This window comes from Protopterus annectens, chromosome 17.part0, assembly GCF_019279795.1.
Source record: "Protopterus annectens isolate FY-2018-M chromosome 17.part0, PAN1.0, whole genome shotgun sequence".
NCBI lineage: Eukaryota > Metazoa > Chordata > Ceratodontiformes > Protopteridae > Protopterus > Protopterus annectens.
Window position 1 is genome coordinate 240,280,062 of NC_056751.1, and position 16,407 is coordinate 240,296,468.

The window sequence follows — 16,407 nt, forward strand, 5'->3', positions numbered from 1 at the left end:
GTGGCTGTAGCCCTTGTGGAGTGAGGCCTGATGTTCTCTGGAGTTTTCTTTCCATGGTAGGAATAACAAAATCTAATGCAATTTCCTATCCACTTGGAGATTGTCTGTTTTGAAATTGCTTTTTCCTTCCTTCCTGTTGCATATGCTACCAGTAGCTGGTCAGTTTTTCTATTGCCCTTGGTCCTGTCCAGGTAGTAGCGTAACTGTCTATGTACATCCAAGGTATGCAACAGTCTTTCTCCCCTGTTCTGTGGGTTGGAGAAGAATGTAGGTAGGTGGATAGCCTGATTTAAAGATACTCTGGATACCACCTTAGGCATAAAAGTAGGATTTGTTCTCATGGACACTCTATCTTGATGGAAGATCAGGAAGGGTTGCACTGCCATTAATGCCTGTAGTTCAGATACCCTTCTTGCTGAAGTGATTTCCAGCAGGAAAGCAGTCTTCCATGATAAGTATTGTAATTCTGCTGTTGCTGCTGGTTCGGAAGGAGGAAGTGTCAATTTTTCTAGCACAAAGTTCAAGTCCCATGCTGGCAATGGTAGTTTCCTAGGAGGTTTTACATTTTTAATTCCTCTCAGAAACTGCCTGAGCAGAGGATGCGAGAAGACAGGAGGATCCAAGCTGTATTCTGCTGAAATTGCTGATGCATGTATCTTGATGGAAGAATAGGACAGGCCTGTGTGGAAGAGCTCTGCCAAGTATTCCAGGATGTTGGCTATGTTTACCAGTGACACATCTTCTCCCTTTGCAGTATTCCAAATGAGATATCTTTTCCATTTTGCTGCATAATTTTTCCTTGTTGAGGGTCTGCGAGCCTCAAGGATAATGTCTTTAACCCTTTGTGATAAATTTGGGTTAACTGATGTTATGGAATGTTCCAGGCAGTCAGCTGCAGAGTTTTCAGGTTTGGATGCAGGATGTTGTAGTTGTTCTGTGTTAACAGCAATGGAACCAGGGGTAGTGTCCATATTTGTTCCCGAGACATGCTCCTTAGTAATGGGTACCAATGTTGCCTTGGCCAGTCTGGAGCTATCAGAATGATCCTTGGACGGTCCTCTTTGATCTTCAATAGCACCTTGTGCATCAAAGGAAGTGGTGGGAATGCATATGCTGTCAGGTTTTTCCAACTGAAAGATAGGGAGTCCACCTTCCAAGCTAGTGGGTGGTACGTCCTTGTGCAGAATTTCTTTAGCTGGTGATTGTGTGGGGATGCAAATAAGTCTATTTCTGGGAGTCCCCATTTTCTTGTAATGGCTTTGAAGATGTCCGGATGCAGCATCCATTCGTGGGCATCCGTGGTAGTCCTGCTTAATATGTCTGCTAGAATGTTTTCTTTTCCTGGTACAAAAATTGCTTGTAACTGAATGTTGTAGCTCAGAGCCACATTCCATAGGTCCAGTGCCATCCGGCATAGAGGGTATGAATGTGTGCCTCCCTGTTTGTTGATGTACCACATAACTGTGGTGTTGTCTGTCCTTATCATCAACTGACCTTCTCGGAGAAATGGTCTGAATGTCTGGATTGCCAATTTTACTGCCAGCATTTCCTTTAGATTTATGTGTAGGTGCAGCTGGTCTTGAGTCCATAAGCCTTGTATGCACTTGTCCAGCATGTGGGCCCCCCAACTGAGGTCTGAGGCGTCCGTCGTGATGGTTTGGCTTGGTTGAATGATGTAGAAGGGCAATCCTGTGTTTGATTGACAGGCCTGAGTCCACCATAGAAACTCTTGCTTCAGGCATGGGATTATTGGAATTTTGGCTTCTAGGCTGTGCTTGTGTTGAGACCATAAATTCTTTAGGTACCACTGTAGCTTTCTCATATGCAGTCTGGCATGAGGGACCAGTATTATGCAGGATGCCATGAAGCCCAAGGCTTGCAGTACTTTTCTTGCTGTTAGATGGTTCTGCTTTGTTAATGCCAAGAAGTAGAGAGGTAGTTGCTCTTGTTTTTCTGCAGTTAGGAATGCCATTTGCTTTGATGTGTCCAGCTCTGCACCCAAAAAGGTTATTCTTTGGGATGGTATCAGCCTTGACTTTTTTATGTTGACTGTATATCCCAGGGCTTGTAGCAGGTAAATGACTCTTTGTAAGTCTTCTGTTAGCTTGTTTTTGTTTTCCGCTTGTATCAGGCAGTTGTCCAGGTAGGGGTAAATTTGGATTCCTTGAAGCCTGCAATGAGCAATTACTGATGCCAGGCATTTCGTGAACACTCTGGGCGCAGTAGATAAGCCAAAGGGCAATGCTGAAAATTGATAATGCTCTGATCCTGCAAGAAATCTGAGGTATCTTCTGCAATTTGGTCGTATGGGGACGTGCAGGTATGCCTCCTTGAGATCTAGAGTTACCAGCCAAGACTCCTTGCCCAGCATGGGAAGAAGCTGCTGTAGAGTCAGCATTTTGAATTTTGGAACAATGAGGAATGTGTTTAAAGCGGACAGGTCGAGAATAGGCCTCCATTTGTTCTCTTTTCTTGGTACCAGGAAGAGTCTGGAGTAAAATCCCCTTCCTTGCTCCATAGATGGTACCTTTTCCTCAGCTCTCATCTTTAATAATTGAGATATTTGTTTTAGAGCTTCTGTCTTTTGATTTGGCGGTAGGTTTGGCATTCCTCTCTTCCTGGTAGAGTATGGAAGTGGAACCTGTAGCCTTGGTCTATTGTCTGTAAAATCCACTTGTCTGTTGTGATGTAATGCCAGTTTATTGAGAATAAGGCTAGCTTTCCGCCTAAGGGTGCTTCTAGTTGTTCCCTTGTAGGCGGTGCCAGAGCCAAGTCACTGTGATTGTCCTGTTGCAGTGGTGGTGGCTGTGTCTGTGCCTCGCTGGTTGTTACCCTGCCACTGGCGTCCCCTGTAGGCACCCCTGGATTGGTTTCTGCCTCTTGATCGCCTATTCCTGCCTCTCTGTGCTTTAGAGGAGTCTGGAAAGGACCAAGTTTTGGAGGGCCAATTCCTGCTAAACCTTGGAGGTTGGACCTGTAAGAAATCTTTCACTGTTTGTACAGATTTGGCCTTCTCCTCCATCTTCTTCAGTACCTGTTGTGCAGGAGAACCAAATAAATTGGCCTTGTCCATGGGAGCATCTAACAGTTTTGATTTGACATGGTCCGGTAAGGCCTGCTCTTTCAACCATGCATGCCTTCTGATATCTGTACCAGTCATGGCTGATCTAAAGGAAGCCTCCAGTGCATCATAGCCACATTTTAAAGAATGGTTACTAACTTGCTGAATGTTATGTACCATTTCCTGAACATACTTCTTATCAAAAGGTTCATCAGAGGACAGTTTTTTAGTTAACTGGTCAAGCATAAATTTTTGATATTGGATCATATGAAATTGACAGTTCAAGGCCCTAGCTGACAGAGTAGCAGAAATGTAAACTTTTTTACCCCATCTCTCTAAGGACCTGGATTCCCTTTCAGAGGGGAGGGGATTTTTAGCAGAGGTAGTTGCTACAGCCTTAGGCCCCTGGGAGATCGCCTCGGGGTCTGCAAAAGGAGCCTTGTATAAATGGTAATGTGTGTCCGGGACCCTGTAGTACCTATCGGGCTTAGCAGGGGCCGGAGGTAATGAATCAGGAGCAGCACAAGCATCATTAAATGCATCATCTACAACAGAAAGAACTGGAGGTATAGCTAAAGGCCTATGTTGTGGTAAATGCAAAAAGGTTCTAAGCCTTTTCCTGGAGTCTGAGAAATCTTGGCCCTGCCACTGAAATTGTTCCCTCATAGCATGCAAGGTTTCCCCAAAGGAAAATTCCTCAGGTGGAGAGGCAGAAGGGATGGTCTCTTCAGCATCAGAGTCTTCGTAAGGGGAATAAGGAGCCTCTGGAGGGTCTGTGTTATCTGAATCATCAGAGGAATCATCTGTGGACACTGGCTCAGGAGGCTCTGCTCTAGGCCTCTTCTCTGGAGGTGGATGAGAGGCCCTGTCTGGATGAGGCTGGGATCCCCGGATTAAAGAAATAAGATCCTCTGCCAAGGAAAGCATTTGGGAACTGGAGCTGGGCCTGTGAGAGGGGGTCTTAACAGGCACAGTTTTTGTAGCTTTAGCTGCTTTAGCCCTGGCAAAGGCCTTAATGGACATGGCTGCAGGAGGCCTAGCAGCTCCACGTGCAGGAGTTGAGATATCCAAGGGAATAGTGTCAGATAATTCCTGAGAAACCGCAACCACAGGATGGATTTCAGAAGCCGATTCCACCAGGTTTGAAGAGGCCTCGGTAGAAGGCACGTTGTCGGCTGAAGGAAGAACCGCTTGCTCGGTTTCAGCCGAAACCGAGACACTCGCAGTTGGCTTAACCGCGGTTTCGGCCGAAACCGCGGACCACGAGTGTCGGTCCTTTTCCTTGCGTTTTTTGGATATTTGTAAAGTCGGAGGATCCGACGGCATAATATAAGCAAAATCAGTGCCAAAAAACTGCTCAGCAAATTCCGACCGACGTCTAAGCATCCGTCGGTTAAAAGAAGCACAGGCTAGACAAGCTGCGACGTCGTGGTCTGGGCCTAAACAAGGTAAGCAGTAAGAGTGGAAATCGTTATGAGGTATTTGTTTCCCACAAGTTAAACAATTATTCACTTTTTCTGACATCGGCTGAGGCAAGAAAGAGTCCCCAACGGGGTACTTAGCTTTTTTAGAAGTCTTCGAAGTAGTATTCGGTAGTAGTAATCTCTGGTTCTGACCGACCGGCACTTGCGAACAGCTTCTGCTTCGGGCGCCACGCGGCAAGAAAGACTGAAGAAAATGGCGTCGGCTGATGCCTTTATACCCGAAGAACTGCAGCTATGACGTCGGGTGAAGTGCGACACCAGCCGAGGAAAGACCCAGACTTTGGAATCCGGCCAACCGAAGGGCTGCCTGACGACAGGACAACCCATTTGTAAGGACTGCAGATGCATCCTTGAAGGACATCTTGCTTCTTGATTGCTACAGCCAATTAGGTCTCTTGCTTCACTGAACCGGACCTGATTGAGAGCAGCTAACAAGTAAAGCAAGGGAACTGATTGGCTGTAGCCATCAAGGAAGCAAGTTCTTTCGGGGGGGGGGGGAGCGGAATCGCGCAATGGCGCTGCCAAATGAACAAGCGATTTTGAAACCTGCGGCTGCTTGAAATGCGGGCCCTTGTACATGGGGAGATAATCGGGGGCTCCCCACTGCCGTAGGTTTGGCGGGTGCCTAACCCTGGCTATGACAGATGTACATTCCTGCCCATCCCTCTGTAAACTTCTTTGTCCCAAAAAAAAAAATCTAAATTTACACAAGTAGTACACTATTTCCTTCACAAAATTAGCCCCAAACAGTCAATGACAAGAAACCTCCAGTATTGTGAAAAAATACACATTTTTTAAGGGGATTACCACTACAAAAGAAAAAAGTGTGTGTGTGTGTGTGTGTGTGTGTGTGTGTGTGTGTGTGTGTGTGTGTGTGTGTGTGTGTGTGTGTGTATATATAAAACATTTTCTTAAAAGGCAGTAATCTCTGTGTGGAAAGTTTCCCCTTTGGGAACTTATCTGCCACAAATGAAGATGCTTAGCTAACTACTAAAGCCCGAGAGCAGGTTCTTCTTGAGACGGCAAGAAAATACTAAAGAAATCTTCACTCTGACCACTGATTCCCCTCACTGGGATTAAACAACAAGCAGTTAAAGTGATGACTGGGGGGAGGGGGCAGAGGTTTTAGAAGCTGGCCAATCGTTTCCTAGAAAGGAAACATACAGTCTAAAGACTTCTGTTGCTATGGGAATGCTCAACATTGGCAAGACCTTTTACCACACTGTCAAACAAGACACAAGCAAGAGAACGAAACGTCATGAAGGTGGTATGCTAGAAAGACGTTTGGCCACAAGCAGATAGACTGTAATGATGGTTAGAGGGAGGGTAGTCTAGCAGTAATCTATGAACCATCAGAGCTATGTTAGGGCTGCTCCTATTAATCATATTTTTATTTGGCATAACAATAGGTACAGGAAAAGAAGGATAAGCCACTTTGTTGGGAACAGCCAAATCAGTGCAGCATTTGGGGTAACAGAGTGGGCCAACAGTAGCTAGGATGTACTACAAGGAAATTCAGTGTTTACAAGTTGTGCAAAAGAATCTAGGAAAACACTAGGTTAAAGAAATTGTATTTAATCAATACGGAAGAGAGGAACAAAAACCTAGGAAATGTCATCACCAAGAAATGTGACAATTCAAACAAAGTGAAAAGATTGTAGAGAAGACAAACAGTAGATGAAACGAAGTAGGTCAATATATATAAGCAGACATAAAAGCCACTCTTCCAACATAAAAAGCTACAAAGCTTCAAGGTCAGTTTTGAAGACTTTACTGTGAATAAGTAAGGTAGAAGGAAAACGCTAATATATTGAAGAGTAATTAATGAATAAAGGGTGAAACAATCAGCACATAAATATAACACTGCAATACAATAAGATGGATTCATCTGTATTCTCAGAGTAAAAAGGGTGTATATCAAAGAAAAGAAAAAAGCTAGAATATCTGGCAGACAGGAGTAAGACTCACAATCGCCCTAACAACAGAAAAAATTATTTTCGTTCACACTGCACCTTTTGACTCTAACTTTACTAGCTGAACAAGAGAAAATGGGAGGTGTGGGATAAAAAAAGCATGTAGCTTGCTGTATTTTCACAAATCCCAGAGATAAACCTATAGACAAATTAGAAGTTGTAGTTACCCAGATGGTACTACAAGGGGATGACACATTCCTAAATATCATTCCTCACCTTTCTAATCTAGGCTCAAGATATAGCTCAGAGTTACCAGAATGCCCTAGAGCAAGACACGTAACGTACGTATAATAAAAAAACTGTGCCACATTTAATGCTTAAACAAAAATACATATGTTACCTTGATGAATAAGCTGAGCTCTGTGAACAGGAGGCAGAGATGTTGTAAGAAAAGTGTGCAGCCGAACAGCCAGGAGGAATCTTAGTCCACATGCATCTAGAGTCTCTCCACCTAGGAAAACAAATCACTCAAAAATTATAAACACAGCACAGTTTATGAATATAGGAAAAGACTCGCCTTATTTTCAAATGAAGCATATAAGTGCACAACCTTTTATTATGTGCACCTTGCACTGCTCTCTCTAACAGAAACAAACCTAATCAATATACTTGATTTAGAGTACTTGAGATGGCACCAACTGCAGGTTATAAATCAGAAAGTCAGCATCAATGAGACAATGAAGGGGGAGAGGGATAGAGACATACAGACAGCATACACCACTTCTATGACACATCACAAAATAACAAAGCTGGCTCCTAAGCTCAAGACCGTCACAATGCACAAAACTTTAAGCACTAGTCAGACAATTGTATAATTAAAAAAAATTAATAAATATTAACTCCAGAATATAAAAACACAACATCCGCAAGTGAGAAAACTATCAATGTCTAAGGAAAGAAAAATGCACAGTACTACTAAGGACTAAAACATTTGAATTTACCTTGGTTTTTGTCTCTACTTTCTCCTAGATCAGTACTTGTGGTTGCAATTGTATCTGCTAGAGCCATCAGGGACATCTGCTCCATGCGAGTAAGGCCAGGTAAACTCGAATGAAGTAAATGGCTAGAGAGAACCTGAGCATGTTCCGGACCAAAATATGTTGGACTGTACTGTGAAAGATCAATCACCTTGGGTTTACTGTCTTCAGCTGTGTCCGACATATCAAAATCCTCACTGCTGAGATGTGGAACTTTAAAAAGTTCTTCATAGTTGTCCCCTTGTAACATACTGTTATTGTGCCTGTCCATCTCAGCTTGGCTGCCAAGTTTTTCTATGGTGGCTGGTAAAGAATCATCATCTGCAGCTAGCAGGGCATTCAACGGAAGTGGAGGGATTGAATCTATCTCTGTATAGTCAGGATTTTCAGTCTTGACAAAGGTCATTGGGTCTCTTGCAGTACTTCCACTGGCACTTATTGTTAGAGATCGTAGCCTTCTTTCTGGATTTGTTTCAGTATCTTTTACTGCAACGACCTCTCCAGCTATGCACTTAACCAGATGGGAAAGTATAGCTTTGGCTCTGCGAACTTTGCCAAGATCCATAAGCTCTAAAAGCTGGAGGGGATGGTACTGCGGCAAAGTGGGTGAAAGTGCATGAGCGGCCTCAAACAGACCACAGTCTTTTGTATCAAAGATAAGGTCATCAGCAGTCTTTTTACCACTAAGTTTCTGAGCAAGGCTCATTGAGCGAGTTAGATTTTTTTTTGATGAATGTGTGCTCATAATACCTGAATGACTATGTTTAACCAAATTTGTTATTGATGGAGTGCTTCCCCCATAAGAGTCTACTATCTGGTCTGCTTTAGAAGATGGCTGCCACTGAGAATAAACATGCATCTCACAATCCATACCAACCACAAGAATTCCATCACGTACCCAGGATAATGAAACTGGCCAAGACAGAGATCCTTCCACTGATGAAACAAGATCTACACGCCTCAGCAGCACAAACCTTGACAAAGGCTCTCCTCCTCTAGAACTCCCCCACAGGGGCACCTGTAAAGATGGAAGTCCTTCTTTCCCAACATGTTCAGGCATTTTGCCTAACAGCTGCCCATACATCAAAAGCCTGGATCCAATTCCAACAGTTAGGATATGTGACCCGTCTTCCCTGGACACCCAGTCTAAATGAACCAAGTGTTTGGAACTGTGCATAACATGCTTGTCATTAGATAAAACATCATGCTTGTTGTATGCGACCAAGTTACTATCAACACTAATTCTAGGATCTAGCACTGTATTTAACTCATCCAAGTGAAGCGTCTGCTCCAAGATCCACTTTGCACCACCAGTAGATTCACATTCAAAAATACTTACATTCATTGTAAAGTCACGAGAGGAGCGATGGCTAAATGATACAGTCTGTTTATAAGCAACAGCTAACCGACTTGTGTGAGAGCAGCTGACTTCAACTGGTCTGCCTGGCACGGTGACTGCACTGCTACTCAGATGACCACCATCAATATGAAGAGGCCATTCGACCCATGAATAACATGGATCAAATTGTGCTATATCTCCTGATGCAAAAGAATCATTTTTCAAGTCCACATTGCATCTCCAGAATCTAACCTTCCCATCTGAACATGAAGTTGCCAAGAGATATGGTGCACAGCCTACCGGATAAATAGAAGAGGAGCTAAGATGCCCTATAAAAAAGAAAACAAAATTAATGCCCATCATTTCTTTTTCATTGTGTTAAAGATGATTTTTTTTTTGTTAAAATTATTTGCTATAATAAAAAACTGGTCCATGGAAAGAAGACAGTAGCACACGACAAATTATTTTAAGATAGGTTTGCATATAATGCTTCAGGGCAATATGACTATGCCTTCATTGATATTCATTTTCTCTCAAAGTACTCTCCACAAAACACAGAGCATCTGCTACCTACCTGCTGAAGGCGTTACACTGATGATCTCTACTCCTTCTGGCAAGGTCATCTCTTGGCTATAAACTTTCACTGAAGACAATGTCAGCCTGCTTGTACTTTGCAGGTTTGCCCTGCAGGCCCGATACTTCTGTGAGAATGGTGATGGCAACTGATCAGGAGATGATGATCCACATTTCTCATCTGATGGTGTTAAACTGCCAGCTAAAGATCTATCAAGTTTATCACCTAAAGAAAGCACAACACATTTAATGCTCCTCTCTAAGGTACAGGAAAGTGTGCCATGCATTGGAAAAGGTTAGAGTTTAGTTCAATGCAATACCAATAATATTAGATTTACTTATTTGTTTAATGAGGAAGGGCAGTGATCCATGTAGCCCAAATGCAGGCTCAGCCCAGAAGTTATATAAGGAGATAAACACTGCGTAAGAAAATATTTTGCATTGATAAGAAATACAAAAAGTCTAATGTTAAACATATTTACAAATATACACACAACACTAAGTTGAACAGGATGGTAACATAGTTAAAGGTGAAACAGAACTAAAAGTAGGAGTAGTAGTAAGAAAACATCTTGGGAGTATTCATACCATGAAGTTAGATCAATAAGAATGACTATAATGTTTCTGAAAAGTGGGCTTTGTGCAACATTAAATAGATTTCAACCTATTTTATGAAAAGCAGTACTACAGCATTGTAGGTAGGTTGAAAAATGCAGCTGCCTCAAGACTTCTTCTAAAAACACCTCCAAAAATCTGTTCTCAGTACACATTATACTCACCCAGAGAAACAGGAACAGACTTCAAATGCAGGTGCCACATGTGCAGCCACGAATGACCATTCTGAATGTGTTCAATAACAACTAAGTAGAACATTTCTGAAAACCCACACTGAACGCCTCCTGCAAACAATAAGTATATTTATAGTTTATTTACTGATCTTTATAACAAAACTACTGCACTGCTAGATTACAACATCCAAAATAAAACAGCTACTTGAAACAGCTTGCCAGCAAGGACAAACTATTACCTATGTCAGTGATGCAGGTCTGAGGAAAAAGTCTTAACAAATGCAGTAATAAGTCTAGAACAGCAAGTAGAACAGAAGTTGTACTGATTGTGTACTTGAACAGAGAAGGGGCTATATAACAGAGTGTAAATAAGATAATGATGGCAAACAGCAACAGCCTCCAAACTCTTTAAAAGAGTATAGATAATAAATTTATGCAAAGTGCATGTAGTATGCACACCTCAAACTGATGTGACTGCACATCTAATAACAAAAATACCAAGGAACATTGTCTGCTGGCACCACAATATGGTAAAGCCTCTAAAAAGCAAGGCTTCAGCTGTGTGGAGGTACTTCCTAAATGCAGGCTTTCAAATAATTACTACTAAAGTAAATTCATTACATGTATTTATCCATATATGGATGTCAGTCATCAGGACAAACTTCAAGAGCAGCTCAACATCCCCAAAATGGCACTGGGCATACATCAACAGTCCACAGTTTTACTTCATATTTCAGATAATTACATGGTTTCATACTTCTTATGCTCTGAGAATGCATGTTGATGCAGAACATGGTTGTCGGATTTATTTTTTTAAACGAGTCAGAGTAATATTTAAAATTGCCCACAATTTTGGCCCTTTGTTCTGCCCCTCCATTATTTTTTACCTTGTCCAGAAATCTTGAGCAAATAAATTCACAGGTATAGCAATGGGTTATCCTCCTCTGTTGAAGATGGCAGCTGAAAACTTGGCTGTAAAGGAGGAATAACCTGTAACTATTTTTTTGTTTTTTGAGTAGGGAATATCAACACCACCTCAGTTTCAGAACTGTACATCAAATGTATGTGTGTGTGTGGGGGGGCTAAAATGAAAGTTAGGTACTCATGATGATGAAAGATCTGTGTGTTGCTTGCTACTGTCCTTCCTCAACGAATGACTATCGTCTCTATCCCGGATCTGACCTCGGCCACTCAAAGACTTTGGATCCAAGGCTCTGGTTCCTCCCCTTACCCATAATCCCTCTCCTAGTAGCAAGTTACCTGAGATCAAGTTTGCCCATTCCCTATATAAAAAGCCATTACACTTTCAAGAACAGGAAAAATATCACAAAGGAAATTAACTCCTAAAATACAGTACCTGAAGAGTACACGACTAGGCTGTGAGTCAGTGCAGTCACTCCAGAAACAATGTAATATGACAACAGGAAGAGGGAAGGAAACGATGAGGAAGGACAGAAGTAGACACCACTGATCTATCATGTCAAGTACAAACACGAAGGGACTCTGGCTGACAAAGTTCACAAACGACTGCAAGTTGGGAGCTATTACCAACTCTCCAAGTGATGTTAACATCCTACAGAAAGGTCTCACTGAGACCAACGACTGGTGTCAGAACCATGGCCTTAAGCTCAATGCCAAAAAAATGTGTTGTCATCCCCTTTGAGAAAAATCTGGTTCCCATGAATTACCACATCGCTGGTAGTCCACTGAACACAAAAGGTGTTTTAAGAGATCTGGGAACACAAGTTGACAGCAACCTCTCTTTCGACAACCACATTGCCACTGTGGTCAGAAAGTCCTGTGTGGCACATCTCATTACTAAGGGTTTTGCATCCAAGAAGAAAGAGGTTATTGTCTCCCTCTACTCTTCCCTCATTAGGCTAATTGAGTACAATGCCCCATTTGGCATGCACCTCACTAGACACAGGCAACAACTGGAGAGGCTGCAAAAGTACCTCACAAAGAGAATTCCAGGCCTTAAAACACTTGTCCTATATGGACAGACTCAAAAAACTCTTTTATTCTCTGTCTCATATCGCCTACTTGGAGGCGATCTCTGCTTGACTGACAAAGCCATGTCTGACCCAGCTCTGTTAGAAATGCTACTCAATCCCTCCACACCACATGCTCCAGAGACCTCAAACCCATTACCACAATCAACAGAACGTGCTGGAGGGTCAGGGTCATAACCCAGGGACTGCCCATGCTATGAAATATACTTCCCATATATATCAAACAAAGCACCTCACTGACCCTCTTCAAGAGAAATCTTGATGAGCGGATGGGAAATGGAAAATTCACCCCGGGATCACTCCAGTGGCTCAACTTGACAGAGGCACTGGGAACTAAGGTCGGGTGGCATGATGCCAGGGTAATCCTATGGGTTAGGCTTATAAAGCCTCCAAGGCCATTAGCCTAGTACACACCTACGAACCTAATCTGATGGCGTCTTCTTCCTGGTACTCAACGAAAGAGTGTGTCCCCAGCTACTATAAATCTTGGGAGGACCCATGGAAGGATATTTCTAGAGGACAGCTGACTCAAAGGAAGCTCTGGACCTGGCCTGCAAGACCAATTTATACAGAGATATGAAAGTATGGACATTTCACCAGGTAGCTGTAGCACAAATGTCAACTCGCACTTTATAGAATAACGAAGTCAAAGCATCAACTGACCTAGTGGAATAAGCCTTAGGAATTCCAGGCAAAGACAAACCATTCTCCTTGTAAACATGGGAAATGCATTAAAATAGCCAGCATGAAAGAGCTGCTTTGGATACCCCTTTACCCAATTTTCTGAGGAAAGGGACACTAGTCAGTCTTTCTGATGTGCTTAGTGTGAAGCAAAAAGAAACTGAGCAGATGATGCCAGTCCAGAAGTTGTAGCATGTACTCCCCTTTATTTGCAAAATGGGGAAAGAAAACAGGAAGGTTGATAGACTGGTTGAGTGATTATTTAGAAGCTACCTTAAGGAGAAATGGATTTTTCACTCTGTCCTTGTGGAAGACCAAATAAGGGGGTTTACATGAAAGGGCATGAAAGTCAGACACTCTTCATGCAGATGTAACTGCCCCAAGAAGCAAAGCTTTCCAGGAAAGATATTTCAAAACAAATGTGACTGCAAAGGGGTCTTGTCAAAGCCTGCAGAAGAATGGCAATATCTGAAAGAGGAATAGAATCTCTTAATTTGTTCTAGCTTGAATAAGGAGATTCCTGGAGGGGAAAGTTAGAAGACATTCATCCAGATATGAGAACACAAAGAAACCATGCAGCCTGAGATGAGCTACAACCACTGCAATGCACTTGGTGAAAACCTGGGGGTTGTGCTGGGACCAAAGGGCAGAGCTGGCTCACAGGCAAAAGTGTTGAAACCTCCTAGAAAGTCTGTCCATTTCATTGTGGTAGTATGCACCCTAGTGGTCTACTGAGCACATCCAATCGTCCTTCCTCAACAATGGTAGAATGGACTGTACCATGACCATCCAGCATTTCATCTGCTTCATATACTGGCTCAAATGACTGAGTTCAGAATGGGCCCAAGGTCCCAGGCTTTTTTTAGCACCAAAAAGAACTTTGAGTAGACTACAGATAAGTGATGGTCTCATGTGACCTCCAGGATGACTGTCTAGCAGCTTTTTTACTTCTTGTGCTGCTACCTTCTGCTGAGTGGGTGGCATATCAGGAAGTTTTCTTGAATACAGGTCCTAAGAAATGGAATCATACAGCTTTTGGTTAAGATTCTCTGCACCCATATATCTTGGGTGATGGATAGCCAGGCTAAGGGGTGCAAAGACGATCACCTCCCCAACTGCCTCCAGAGTGCAACAACCAGGCAACCATTCAGGAGCACTGAAAAGGCCCGTCAGGGAAAGGACCCCTAAAGCCTTCATTCTGTGGTCCTCCCTCTGCCTTAGGTGGTGGCTGTCTACCCCCAGACTAATCTGTGGAAAACCTTTGGATTTGCGAACCATAGTTTCTTCCCATTCGTCTGGTCTCTTAAGATCAGTGTAGGAGCAAAAAAAATATATATATTCCAGTGGCAGACAAGGCTTTGCCTTCTTGCTTGCTTTTGGACAGCATCTCCAAACTAGTCTAAACAGGGTGGACTCATTATAGGGTAGTTTTGAAATGTTCTGCAATATTGCAGACATATATTTAGGCATGCTTTATGACATCTATTCTGGTGCCTGCTTTCCTCGATGTGCCACTAGCCACATTTGAAATAAGGCACACTGACTCATTTGACAGGAACTGAACGATGGCCAATTCATGTCAACACTTTCTTCTCCTCTTCAGAAAATGACCTGGAAAGGGATTTGTACAGTTCCTTAGCCAAATCCTTCTGAAAATGTGTAAGGTGAGATAGATAATTTAGTGCCCTTACAGCAAATGTCACAGAGACATAACCCACTAACTGAACCTATCCAACACCCTAGACTTCCTGTAAGGGGGATGGACAGTGGAACTCTTCTCAGCAAGCTCCTTCTTGGTGCCATTGCTGCCATCATCATAGAATCCACCCACTGAACCCTTGCTCCAAAAAGATGTCTTCAGGAACTCATTCTTTCAGGCTTCTGAGGAATGGGTTCAACTACATATGGTTCCTTCCATGCTGCCTTAAAACCAAGTCAATTCATTTATCAGTGTGGGGAAACCAGCCAAGAGGTAGATGGGCCAGACCCAAAAGCCTTAAGGCATACAGATTCCTGCTGGGAGGGGCATTATTGGACCACCCCCCTTTCTGCCTGGGAAGCTCAATAATTTCACAAAAGGAAAAGTACAGTTATGTACACTTACCATAAATGTAGATGTTCGAGGGTATTCACTGTTGCAATCATCACATTTGGGTTATCCCTGCAAGGGCAGCCCTCAGCCAGCCCGAATACCAGAGACTTAGTATTTCTGCGTCGGTTGCTGTCGCTTGAGGACTGACGTCAGGTCATTAGTGGTATAAAGTAAGGCAGCAGACATCATTACATCAATTTTTCTTGCCCTAACCTGTCAGGAGCCCCCAAAGTAGGAGGTCAAGTTCTGGTGGAAGAACCCCACCAGTTAAAAATAAAAAACAATATGCCCCTTGTAAGGAAAGGAGAACAACAAGGAAGAATGGTAACAAAAGGAGAAGAAAGGAGGATTGGGGGGGGGGGGAGACCAGGACTGCAACAGTGAATACACTCTAACATCTACATTTATGGTAAGTGTACACAACTGTACTATGTTCTTCATGTTTCACTGTTGTAGTCATCACATTTGGGTAGATTCCCAAAGCTGAGGAAATGGGGGGAGGCAGTCAAGGAAGCTAGGGGCTGGCTAAGATGCCCGGCAAGACTGCAGAGATGAACCCTGCCCTGGATTTGGAGAAGAGAGGCAGGTGGTAATGCTTGGTAAAAGTGTGAACAAATGTCCAGGTGGCAGCCTCCAGAATGTCCCTGGTGGGGACTCCTCTAAGGAAAGCTGCAAAGGTGGAGGCTGCTCTGGTGGAGTGTCCTGACCCCCTTGGGGGGAGGCCTACCATGCTGTTTGTAGCAGAAATGGATGCAGTATGCTATCCATTTGGAAATGGTTTGCTTGGAGATGGCTTTGCCTTCTGCCCCTGTAGCAAAGCTAACCAGCAATTGATCAGACTTTCCGAAAGGTTTAGTCCTGTCCAGATAGTATCTGAGCTGTCTGTGCATATCTAGAGAGTGAAGAATCCTTTCTCATTTGTTCTGGGGATTAGGAAAGAAGGTGGGCAAATTAATGTATTGGTTGAGACCCACACTGGACACCATCCTGGGCATGAAGGAAGGGTTAGTTCTGTGGGATAACTGGTCTGCATGGAAGATAATGAAGCGTTTGACAGCCATGAGTGCTTGCAGCTCAGAGACTCTTCTGGCTGAAGTGATGCCCAAAAGGAAGGCTGTATTCCAGGAGAGAAATTTTAGCTCTGCAGAAGAAGCTGGTTCGAAAGGAGGCAGGGTTAGCTTTTCCAAGAGAAAGTTAAGGTCCCAAGCTGGTGTTGGTGCCCTTCTGGGGAGCCTCAAGTTGCTAAACCCTCTAAGGAACTGTTTGATCAAAGGGTGTGAGAAAAGGGGCTGCTCAGTGGGAAAATGAGCAGAAATAGCAGAGGCATGAATTTTTATAGAGGAGAGAGAGAGACCACCGTGTAGTAGGTCAGCTAAGTAATCCAGAATGAGAGGGATAGAGGGCTGTGCCGTATTGGCCCCCTTAGC

The 16,407-nt window shown here is 43.3% G+C and overlaps 1 protein-coding gene across 1 annotated transcript in view; it reads right to left on the reverse strand.

Annotated features, from left to right (window-relative positions):
* DMXL1 (Dmx like 1) overlaps positions 1-16,407 on the reverse strand; it is a 2,737,735-nt gene that overhangs the window by 1,713,382 nt on the left and 1,007,946 nt on the right. The window contains exons 17-20 of the mRNA XM_044059165.1: positions 10,187-10,306; positions 9,409-9,633; positions 7,460-9,163; positions 6,859-6,969 (exon numbers count right to left, since the gene is read on the reverse strand). Of these exons, the coding sequence (XP_043915100.1) occupies positions 6,859-6,969; positions 7,460-9,163; positions 9,409-9,633; positions 10,187-10,306 (2,160 nt within the window). The remainder of the gene's footprint in view (positions 1-6,858; positions 6,970-7,459; positions 9,164-9,408; positions 9,634-10,186; positions 10,307-16,407) is intronic.